At 36.9% G+C, this 12,804-nt stretch overlaps 1 protein-coding gene across 3 annotated transcripts in view; it reads right to left on the bottom strand.

Moving 5' to 3' along the window:
* Positions 1 to 7,577: 7,577 nt before the first annotated feature.
* OXR1 (oxidation resistance 1) overlaps positions 7,578 to 12,804 on the bottom strand; it is a 193,652-nt gene continuing 188,425 nt past the window's right edge. For all 3 annotated transcript variants that reach the window (XM_044668761.1, XM_044668767.1, XM_044668773.1), the window contains one exon: positions 7,578 to 9,335. In XM_044668761.1, the coding sequence (XP_044524696.1) occupies positions 9,200 to 9,335 (136 nt within the window). In that variant the 3' untranslated portion in view covers positions 7,578 to 9,199. The remainder of the gene's footprint in view (positions 9,336 to 12,804) is intronic.

Raw genomic sequence — 12,804 nt, 5'->3', positions numbered from 1 at the left:
TTGTTCACTATCTAGACCACCACACCTAGGCACAGGTCCCTTATTTGTAACTTGGAAGCAAGTAGGGAGCAACAAAGCAGCAAGTTGGCCCCTGTTCCTGCACCCTGCTTGCAATGTGGGTGCCCCGGGTAAGATGCAGGACATTGTCCTGCCTTTGGCCAATGCCTGGGTTTTGGTCTCTGATTGGCTTGCTCCTGGCTTGGCCATTTCTGGTGTGTATAGACTTCTCTAAATCTCCCTATGCCAATCTAAAGATGTATTAATGCTAGCAATCACACATTTTCTTGAAATTGTGCCTCCCCAAAACTTTTGGTTTCTAATAATGTAGTCAGAGGTTGGCAAACTTTTTCTCTAAAGTACTAAATGGGCTTTGTAGGCAGAGACAAAATCAATGATATTGTGTAAATACTTATATAACAAGAGAAAAAAACAAATTTCCACAAATTTTTTATTGGTGAAATTAAAGATATGATCATAATAATAACACTTTTTTTTGGTAATACAGGTCTACTAATGAGAAGAATGGAATTCTGATGAGGGGGGCATGGTTTCAAAGTTGGTGTCTCCTATCACCAAAATCAACTGCAAATATTTCTGTTAATACTTACCTGTAATGAAACTTTCCATATTTCATCTCTGAAAATATCTTTTCACAAATGGGTACTACCAAATACTAATATCAATCTTAGCTTATGATTCTAATTGAATGTATTTATCACTTGGAAAGCACTCAAAGGTCAGGTAGAACTCAACTGCATAGTTAAATGGATTTTGAAATATGGGAAAACTTGAATGGAAACCTGAAAAGCAATGCTGGAACTCTGGTATGGGTTCATAAAATATTTCCCTTGCAAAACTGTGAACAGAGACAGTGCTATTTTAACTTTTGACAGCACAGAAGTGTTTCTCATCATTTGTGATTCAAATTTAGTCCTCATTGCCTTTGTCACAGTATGTTTTGCATGTAAGTACTACTTTGTCTTATAATCTCGAGTTTAATTCACTTTGAAACTTTATTAAGTTGGCCACAAAAGCTAATTTCCAAAGTCATTTAGTGTTCAATAATAATCGCTGAAAGCAGGGCTCACTTAGAAAAAAAAAATCTCAGCTTTGTGCACAAAAAAGCATAGGAAGACTTCTTTCTCTTTTTTTATTTTGATATTGTGAATATGCATTGGTAATAAAAATGATAACATTTTGCTTAATGATCTAGCTCTAGAAATGCTGTGGAGTTCCATGTCACTGAGACTTGTCCTGTGCCCCTCAAGTGCAAAGGAGCTGTCACCACTGCTTGACTTTGCCACTATGGCACAAAAGCTGTCGTAGGCAATAAAGAAAAGAGTTTAAGTGTGGCTGTTCAGTAATAAATCTTTACTTATAGACACTGAAATTTGAGTTTCATATAATGTTAATTTAACACAAAATATTCTTCTTTTTTGATGTTTTGCAACCACTTAGGAAAGTAAAAATCATTTGTACCTTGTGGGCTACAGGCAGAGGGGCCATAGTTTGCTTACCCCCATTGGAGGACATTAGTGACACCTTTATGGGCCAAAGATAACATTAAACTTAAAGAATAGTATAATACAATGAATACAAAAATAAACATTACTATCTCCTCACCTGGGGGGACTGCAGGAATGGTAAAGAAATTCTGTTCCGTTGGATTTCTCCCCAGTCCTTTTCTCTGACTTTCCTAACATCCTGAGCACACAACCCTTAAGCTGAATTCCTAGTGATAGTAATAACTTTCCTGAATTCACTCAGCAATGATGAACAAACTTCTATCCAGTTACACCTTCCCCATTATAGGGACTCTGAAACCTTAAATAATACTATTTTCTATTTTTATGTATTTTTTCATTTATTTATTATATTTTCATTTGTCATTTATTTATTTAAAATTATTTTTTATTTTAAAAGATTTATTGTATTTTTTCAATTAGCAAAAAGCTACTTTCTCACTCTCCTAACTCAACTTCTTTCCCGCTGCTCCAATGAAAGCAAAAGAAAATCCATGACAAACATGTGTCAACAAATAAATGTCTGAATTGGCCTTGCCCAGAATATTGTACATTATGAGTGTTTCAGCTATCAAGAGAGGGATAGCATGTTTCATACTTTGTACCGTAGAATCTTGGTTGGGTCCTTGGAGTCCTTGATTATTTCCAAATGGTTTACTTCTACCATAATGTTGTAATTGTATAAATTTTTGCCCTGGTTCTGTTCACTTTGGTATGAATCAATTCAAATAAGTAGTCTCAGGTTCTTCTGAATTTTTCATCATTTCTGACAGAATAGTATTGCATTGTATTTACATCCCATAATTCAATTCAGCCATTCCTCATTTGACTGGCATGTCTTCAGATTCTTATTCTTTTTTTTTTTTGTACAACCATACAGGTTGTTTTGCTTCAGAAAAATCTCTCCCTTAATTCATCTCCCCCATTCTCCCCTCTTCCTTATTTCCCTACTGAGTAAAATGTATTTCTTTAATTCTGTCGTTCTAGGCAATTTTCAGATAAAGAAATAAAAAATGTCAATAAGAACATAAAAAAGTGTTCTAAATCTCTTATAATTAGAGGAATGCAAATTAAAACAACTCTGAGGTATCACCTCACACCTAGCAGATTGGCTAAAATGACAGTAAGGAAAATAATAAATGTTGGAGGGGATGTGGCAAAATAGGGACATTAATGCATTGCTGGTGGAGATGTGAATTGATCCAACCATTCTGGATAACAATTTGGAACTATGCTCAAAGGGCTCCAAAAGACTGTCTGCCCTTTGATCCAGCCATCCCACTGCTGGGCTTATACCCCAAAGAGATCATAGATAAAAAGACTTGTACAAAAATATTTATAGCCACGCTTTTTGTGGTAGCAAAAAACTGGAAAATGAGGGGATGTCCCTGCGATTGGGGAATGGCTGAACAAATTGTAGTAATTGTTGGTGATGGAATACTATTGTGCTCAAAGGAATAATGAATTGGAGGAATTCCATGTGAACTGGAAAGACCTCCAGGAATTGATGCAGAGTGAAAGAAGCAGAGCCAAGAGAACATTGTACATAGAGATGGATACACCATGGTACAATCAAACATAACAGACTTCTCCACTAGTAGCGATGTCATGATCCAGGACAATTTTGAGGGACTTAGGAGAAAGAACGCTATTCACATTCAGAGAAAGAACTATGGGAATAGAAACACAGAAGAAAAACAATTGCTTGATCACATGGGCCGATGGGGATATGATTGGGGATGTAGACTCTAAGCAATCACCCTAATGTAATTATTAATAATATGGAAATAGGTCTTGATCAATGCCATATGTAAAACCCAGTGGAATTACTCATTGGAGGGGGTGTTGGAAGAGAGGAAGAGAGAGAGAAGGAACATGACCATGGAAAATATTCTAAATTAATTAAATGAAAATTTTCAAATAAAAAAAATAATTGTCATTCTCACCACAGTCCTTCCTTCTTGTTTGCATAGATTCTAATTATGTGGCATAATTTTCCCTAACCTTTCCAAACTTCCCTGTAGTATATTCTTCCCTTTTTTCTATTCTCTTCTTATGCTTAAGACATAAGAGAACCACTTCCAAATCTCCTGTCCAATTAGACTCCATGCATGACCCCTGCTGATGATAAAAGCAATTTATATTTAGACTCTTATAACTGTTTTTTCATTCTCTTAATTCCTGTGTTTGAACTTCAAAGTTTCTACTCCACCTTGTATTAGAAATGATTAAAATGGCTTATACCCCAAAGAGATAATAAGGAAAAAGACTTGTACAAAAACATTTATAGCTGCGCTCTTTGTGGTGGCAAAAAATTGGAAAATGAGGGAATGTCCTTCAATTGGAGAATGGCTGAACAAATTTTGTGGTATCTGTTGGTAATGGAATACTATAGTGCTCAAAGGAATAATGAACTGGAGGAATTCCATGTGAACTGGAATGACCTCCAGGAATTGATACAGAGTGAAAGGAGCAGAGCCAGAAGAACATTGTACACAGAGACGGATACACTGTGGTAAAATAGAATGTAATGGACTTCTGTACTAGCAGCAATGCAAGGATCCAGAGCAAGGCTAAGGGACTTATGAGAAAGAAAACTAGCCACACTCAGAGGAAGAACTGTGGGAGTAGAAACACAGAAGAAAAACAACTGCTTGAACACTTGGGCTGTTTGGGGATATTGTTGGGGATGTAGACACTAAAGGATAACTCTAGTCCAACTATCAATAATATGGAATTAGGTCTTAATCAATAATACATGTAAAACCCAGTGGAATTGTGTGTCAGCTACGAGGGGAGGGGGTTGGTGGGGCTTAGGGGAGAGGGAAAGAACATGAAAATGTAACTATGGGGAAATATTCAAAATTAAAATTAAAATTAAAAAAAGAATTAAGTCTTCTATTTAATTAACATTTCATCCCTCCTACCCCACTCATAGAATTATACTGTTTTGCTAGTTAAGTTTTCATAGGTGTCAAATCCCAAGATCTTTTCCTTCATAGTGGTAGCTGCTAAATCATTTGTGATCCAGACTGTAGTTCCCCAGTACCTGGATTCTTCTTTAAGGCTGCTTACAGTATTTTATCAATGATCTATTAGCTATGGCTTTCACTATAATACTCAGGACTTTTCATTTAGGGATTTCTTTTAGAGGGTGATCAGTGAATCCTTTCTCTTTCCATTTTACTTCTGGGAATTTTTTTTTTCTTTTAAAGGTTTCTTATAGGATATGTAGAATTTTTTTCCTTGGTCATTGGTGTTTGGGTAGTCCAATGACATTTATTTCATAGATTTGTGTTCCAGGTCAGTTGTTTTTGCTATGCAATACCTTACATCTTCATCTATTTTTTGTCTTAGTTTGATGTTCCTTCTTGTCTCATGAAGTTATTGGCTTTTATTTGGTTCATTCTAATTTTCAGGTATTTTGTTGCTTTCCTACTTCTTGTGGCAAGATTTAAATTCCTTTCCTAATTCTTTCTTATGTAGTCCTACTTTCTTATTTTTTCTATCATTCATTTCATTTGTAAAACATTTTAAAACTCTTTTCTCTTTTCCAGGAATTCTCATTGAATCTGTGGCTCAGCTACATGTTTTCTCTTTGGTTCCATATATATTTTTTAAAATCTTTGTAGATATTTTGGATACATTCTCTTTTATCTTTTTTTATCTTGAGCATCTCTGTCACCATAATAGTATTTTATAGTAGAATTATTTTTTTTTGTTTGCTGTTTTTCAGTCTACCTCCTGTCAGGTTTTGTGCACATCTAGGCCGGTCGTGTTAGTACTTTCTGGAGGTACTGAGGACAGTAAGGCCTCCTTATCCCTATTCTCATTTCCAGCTGTTTCACTTATCTGGTCACCCAGGGAAGCTGCAGAAGTGCACCCACTCAGTCACCCTGCCCAGGAAGTGTGGGGGGGCTCCATAGCTAGTGCCAGAGGTGGGAGCTGGGGGGGGGGGCACTTTCCCTTTTTGTGACATTTCCGTTTCTTTCTAAAAGGCTTCTTTGGGAGGGGGTAATGGGAGGCTGGGGGCTGAGCCAAGACATGGGAGCAGGTATAAATGGGGTCAGCAGGCATTGGCTTATGTCTGGCTTTTAGCCATCTGAATGGTAGGTCAAGGTATGTATTCTCCTCAGATATAGGAGCTCTACTGTATTTCCTTATTCCAGGATCTCAGGGACAGCTTAGGCTGAGGGCCTGCAAGTTAAGTGATCCAAAAGTGGTCTTACCTGGTGTAAAGAATGACAACCAGTCTGAATTCAAGTTTCTGACCCACATTTGAGTCTGGGCGGTAGTAGACTGACTGTCACTCGATTCAGCCCTCTCAGCCAGCTGGGACAAAATTGCAGACTCCCCTTCGGTCTGGGACCTTGCCCTGGTTCCTTCTCGGCCTGCCTCGGGCCGCCTCAAGTTGGAAGGGAAGGCCTGCTCTCTGCTTTGGAGGGGCCCCGCTGCTGGGGCTGCCTTCAGGGCGGGGCTCTTTCTCAGCACAGGGCCTGGGTCTCCGGCCACTCCTGACTAGAATGCTACGCCTGTGAGCAGCCCCCCAGCCGCTGCCATTCTCATTATACCTGTGCTCCAGGCCTTCCTTTCCAGTACAGCTCGGAGGCCTTCTCTTGCCCCGTGGATGGCTGCTCCTGGCTAGGCCCGGTCTCCTCATGAACACGTGGGTCATCTCAACCCGCCCTGGCTACAGAAAAGCAGCCTTTTGACGCCTCCCTCATTTGATTCACTATCCCACTTGTTCTAGTGGCTTTTCTAAACATTTATATTCGTCCATATCTCCCCCTCTATCTCAGCTAAAAATCTTACCTTAAATTTCACTGGGAAAAAAAAGTGATGGAGAGCATGTTCTCCCTTATTCCTTAATTCGTTTTCCAGATGACTTCTGCCAATCTCTCAGCATTTACCCATTTCACATAATAAATGAGGTGGTCCAATTGTTAAGGCAAATGCCTCTACGAACACAAGTGATCTCTATCCCATTTTCTCCACCAAATTGGCTCCTCTGTCCTCTCCTCTGTCTAGCTTCAGTCTGTGTCTACGGCCTACTGCCTGCACGTCTCCTTCACTTGATTTATCCGTCCCCACTAACTGTCATCCTATTTCTCCTCCCTTTTGTGGCTAAATTCCTTGAGACCATCTACAATGAATACTGTAGCTAACTTATCACTCACTCCCTTAACTTTCTAACAATTCGGGATACACAATTTCCTAACTGCAGACATTTTCCCTGGCTGTCCCTCATAGATGGAATATTCTGCCGCCTGCTCTCAGCCACCTTGCCAGAGCTAAACTCCCCCTTCTCCAAAAAACATATTGTGAGAACTGAGCATGAGTTTGCACCCCTTTTCTTAGTACCTAAAGACCAGCCTTGGGATGTTTCTCTAGGAAGCCCCCACTCTTTGACTGGATTAAAAACAATGGCTGAGGGATGAAAGGACACATGGGGACTCTGGAAGGAGCTCCCTGGCATCCCAGAAGGTGCTTGCCTCTGACTCAGACTGAGGTCAAGACTGTGCAACCAGGGTGACCCAGAAAAAGTGCTGTGGGGGTGGAGGCCTAAGCCATGGGCCAAGGAAGCTCAGGGGGTCCTTCCTGGCCAAGGCGTGGGAGTGACGCAAGGTGACAGTCATGGGACTCTGTGCCTCTTCTTTCTCCCACCCCCTTTTCACTAAGAACTCATGACAGCTATACAGTCTATGGAGAACTTTAATAATAACTCTGTCCTGGGACCTCTTCATTCTAGTCCCTTTCTTCCAATGATTTTCCATTGATCACGTAGAGTTTACTTGACCATAGCTGTTGGCACGTCGTCTCCTGGAGTGGGAGCTATCCTCTGCCTCTTTTTGTATCCCCAGAGCTTAACACAGTGCCTGGCACAGAGTAGGCACTTAATAAGTGATTACTGACTGGCTTTTCAATAAATTGCAACTCAAACTTGTATACATGTATTTTAGTTTTTATTTGCTATACATCACTATGACCTTATTGTAATTGAAATCCAATACAGGATTATTTAGTCTTAACTCCACAAAGACAATAATACTGCTGTGGAAGACCAAAGGAGAAAAAGGTAGTATTTATTTACAGTTCTTTATATATTTTAAACATGTAATCTATATACTAAATTCTAACAAGTATTAAGAGATTTACATAGACAATTAAGGAAATGACGTCCTGTATTTCCATTCATGTTCAGCAATAGCATATTATGAGAGCATCTGCTCCTTTTCATTACCCTAAGTTGTCTTCAGTTAAATATTTAACTTTCAAAAGAACTAAATATACTGAAGTGCTATACAACTACATCTACTTAAGCCAACACATCTGGCTTTTATTCCATTTTTAGAATAACTTAAAGTGCTATAAGCAACCTGTCAATCAACACTTTCTAGAAGAACAAAACTACTGGTAAACATTAATTTACAAGATAATATACAATGTTCATCAGGAATAGCTGAAGTTTCAGCACAAAGTCACTGTCACACGTATAACAGCAGATTTTGCTTTTTTTTTTTTGCATAACATAGAATAGAAGCTTTGAAATGAACTGTTTTGATGAGTTATTATTGCCACAATGGTTTATTACTGATTTTCCTACAAAAGAGGACAAGAACTACTGGTATATTCTAGTCTGCCATTTTTTTTTGAGTCACAACAGTAAATTTGCATATTCCACGAATCTACTGAGTTACAATATTGTCTACATATGACCCATTTTATTAGCGCTGGTGCTAAACTGTAATTTACAACATATATTCACTTTTTTTAATTACTTTTTTTCTTTTTTGGACAAGAATAAACTATGTTTTTGGATCTGAAATGCAACAAGGCTAAAACAACAAAACCATAAAATAGTATATCTGATATTTTATGCTGAAGAAATATGCATGTGTTTCATAGTCTTTGTACTTCTGATAATGCCCTGCTAAACTACAAATAAGTTAATACTATATTTTCTTGCTTAATATATTAACCCAAATAGAATCATTAAGTTCTTATACTCCTTTGCAGTTTTATAAATCTTTAACAAAGTCCAATAGTGTTATTTCCCCAAACCTGCAGCTCATGTGCAGTCTGGCCTAATACAAATCAGCATTGCTTTCCCTTTTTCTAAAATGGAATTGAGAATGAGCTAAATAAATAAATGGTGCTGTTATACTCAAGTGAACTAAAATTAGAAATTATCCTTTAATTTGGCATATAGTTTCTTATGTATTGGTTCTACAATGCAAGTTGGTCACTCGACCTCAGTAGTACTGTAGGCTATCATTATTTATACTCTCAAACTATGCCCCACATATGCTATTCCGAAAAGAATCAATATAAATTTAATTTTTAAAATTAACTAGGCGGAAGTTCAACATAGCAGCACTAACACCAGAGAGATTGTGATGATGCTGATTTCAGATGGAGTATCTACTCCTTTGTTAAATTGCAGTTAAACTACAAGCTATTTATACTACGTGGCACTAGATAAGTATTATACCTTAAGAACTCAAGGGTAGAAACATGATTTTAAAAAAAGCCCCTTCAAAATTATACTTGCAATAAGTGGTGACACAAACTCATCTAAAATAGTTAGTGACATGCTACATTATATTGCTTTGTGAACTTTCCAAACTATGCTTGTCCATGTCAGGTTTGGGGCATCATCCTGGTTAAGAACGGAGTTATTCAAAAGCCCATATTTCAATGTTCCGAATAAAGAAATCTTCTTTTTTAGAAAGCGTACGGTTCCCAAATGTTTTACAAGAATGACTTCTACCATGGTAGAGATCTCCATCAAGCCAAAGTGCAAATTCTCCCCTGTAATACAAAAAAAAATATATGAATATATATTTTAAGAATTCTAAAAATAGTCAATAAAAATGGAGTAATATACCTGAACTGTCAACAACTCCCAAAATCTTCACTGGATATTTTCAGTTTATAGCATTCCTTCTTCATTATTCTATGTCTTCTTGCTAGTTCCATATCATGGGGCATTATATCTGTTAAATGTTTGTTATGTGTAAAACACTATAATAGATGTTGGGAACAGAAACAAAAAGATATGGTCCCTATCCTGATGGCGCTTACGTGGAGAGTATGACATATATACACTGGTGTAATTTGATGTACATCCTGAAGGACTAGTATATTTCCAGATGCAGAAATATGGGAGGTAGAAGGGGATGAGAAGAGCACTGTGCATATAGGAATTGGCACAAATAAAGTCCAGTGGGTGGGAGCCCTGGATATATAGGGAATACTATTGAGGGTATAATTGTTTGGAGGTATCACATAATAAAAGGTCTTAAATGACCAATTTTTATATGGGAGGAAGAAGGGAATCTCCTGAAGGGTTTTGGGAAGAGAAATGATCATATCTATTATCAATGAAGATTAATTAGCAAATAGTATTAAAGACAGATTGCAGTAAGAAGAGTAGAGAGAAAGCACTATTGTAAAAAATTATATATCATTAGGCAAAACAAACAAAAAATACTCATCATCATTTTATTTCAAAATTGCTGTGCCATGAAATATCTATAAATAATGTTTGTTACAAAGAGACATTTTTGTAATACAGGTATCATCCCTTCCACAACATAGTGGGTTAAGGGCATCTCACCCCTGCAATCCGGAAAATCTGCATAAATTTTTTGGCCCTCTCTTCAAAACAGAAAAACCTGAATTTTTTATTTTTCTTATATGCTATGTTAACATACCTTACATGCGTTTATGAGTTACTAGACTTTGTAAGATATCACTACATTTCTAACCTTTGTGTGTCATCTGTTGGTTTTTGCATTCTTTTTGCCAACTTTTTATAAATTTATTTTAACTTAAAAAAGAAATTGTATATATTTATGGTATTAAAAGATAAAATATATTAACATCATAAAATACTATACATATATTTTATGCATTTTTCTTTTTTTAATTTAATTTTATTTTTAATCATGCAAAGCACGCTCTCATAATGGTCATTGTTGTAAGAGAACATACTTGTATATAACCCAAGCCCCAAAATAAAACCATAAATACACTGATGTGAAAGACAACTCCAATAATTCTTTCTCTGGAAGTGGATAGCATTCCTTGTCACAAGTCTTTCAGGATAGTACCATATAACTGCTTTGCTGAGAATAGCCAAGTTTTCACAGTTGATCACTGTACACAATTGCTATTACTAAGTATAATGTTCTCCCAGTTCTGCTTATTTGACTCTGCATCAGTTCTTATAGATTTTTCCATTTTTTCTAAAATCATCTTCCTTACCATTTCTTATAGCACAAAAGTATTCCATTTCCAATATGTACCACAATTTGTTCAGTCATTCTCTAATTGATGGACATCCCCTCAATTTTCTATTCTTTGTTACTACAAAAAGAGCTGCTTTAAGTATTTTTGTACAAATGGGTCCTTTTCCCTTTTTCATCTCTCTGGAATATACAAACCTAGTTGTGGTATTGTAGGATCAAAGGGTATGCACAGATTGATAGCCCTTTAGGCAGTTCCAAATTGCCCTCCAGAATGGTTAGATCAGTTCACAGCTCCATCAACAACATCACATCCAACGCTTATTGCTCATCTTTCCTGTCATACTGGCCTGTCTGATAGGTGTGAGGAGGTACCTCAGCTTTCTTTTAATATGCATTTCTCTAATCAAGAGTGATTTAGAACATTTTTTCATATGATCATTGGTAGCTTTGATTTTTTCATCTGAAAACTGCTTGTTCATATCCTCTAACGACATGTCAGAGCTTATATTCTTATAAATTTGACTTAAGTTCTCTACAGATTTGAGAAATGAGACTTTTATCAGAAAAATTTTTTGTAAAAAAATTTTCCCAGTTTTTTGTTTCCCTTCTAATCTTGGTTACATTGTTTTGTTTGTATAAAAGCTTTACAATTTAATGTAATCAAAATTATTCATTATTCTTATAATGCTCTCTATCTCTGGTTTGGCCATAAATATTTTTCCCTTCCCTAAAGATCTGACAAGGTAAAGTATTATATGATCCCCTAATTGAGTTATGGTATCACTGTTTATATCTACATCATACATTCATTTTGAATGTATCTTGGTATAGGGTAGTGATGGTGAACCTTTTAGAGGGGTAGATGATGTCTTCAGGCAGGTGAGGAGAGGGGGAGGAAAGCAGGCTGGCCCAGTCTAGCTTTCTGCACTGAGGCGATGGCGGGTGGGTGTGCCCACAGAGAGTGCTCTGAGTGCCCTCTCAGGTACCTGTGCCATAGGGTCACCACACAGGTATAGGGTATAGAAATATTGGTCTATACCTAGTTTCTGTAATACCATTTTCTAATTTTCCCAGCAGTTTTTGTTAAACAGTGAGTACTTATCCCAAAAGCTGTGGTCTTTGGGTTTATCAAACAGGAGGTTGCTAAGGTCATTTATCTTTGTATACTGTACATCTAGTCTATTCCACTGGTTTACTGTTCTATTTCTTAGGACCAAACCTTTTTGATGATTACTGCTTTATACTATAGTTGGAGATCTGGTACTACAAAAACCACCTTCCTGAACATTTTCCCCCATTAATTCCCCTGATATTCTTGACCTTTTGTTCTTACAGATAAATTTTGTTATTATTTTTTCTAGTTCCATTAAATAATTATTTGGGAGTATGATTGGTATAGCACCCAATAAGTAAATTGCTTTAGGCAGAATTATCATTTTTATTATATTAACTCAATCTGCCCATGAGCGATTACTCTTTTTTCAATTGTTTAGATCTGACTTTATTGTGTGAAAAGTGTTTTGTAATTGTGTTCACATAATTCCTGGAGAAGATCTAAATTTCTGAACTTTTTCTGTGTTGTCTCTTGGCCTTCATGTGTCTTCTACAGCTTTCACAAAACTGCCCCCAAAATTCCCATTTAATTTCTTATGATGACCCATAATATACCAAAACTAGAATGGGGAAGGGATACCTGTATTTCATTTTTTTAATCTACTGACTTTTAACCTAATTTAAAGTCAGTCCATAATCAATCAGCATTCATTAAGTGCTTATTATGTGCCAGACACTGTGCTAAACAGTGGAAATAAAAAAGGAAGGCAAAATCAGTCCCTTAAAGAGTGCCCATTCTACGTGAAGGGGAAAGCTTTTTGGATTCCAGCCTTTAGTAACGGATTTTGTCACAGTTTCAGTATTTGTGTTTCATTATCTGTGGCCGAGCCCTTTCCATCGAGAGAGAGAGAGAGAGAGAGAGAGAGAGAGAGAGAGAGAGAGAGAGAGAGAGAGAGACTGTCTCTTATACACAT

This window comes from Gracilinanus agilis, chromosome 1 (genome assembly GCF_016433145.1).
Source record: "Gracilinanus agilis isolate LMUSP501 chromosome 1, AgileGrace, whole genome shotgun sequence".
Classification (NCBI taxonomy): Eukaryota; Metazoa; Chordata; class Mammalia; order Didelphimorphia; family Didelphidae; genus Gracilinanus; species Gracilinanus agilis.
This window is presented reverse-complemented; position numbering and strand designations above follow the sequence as displayed.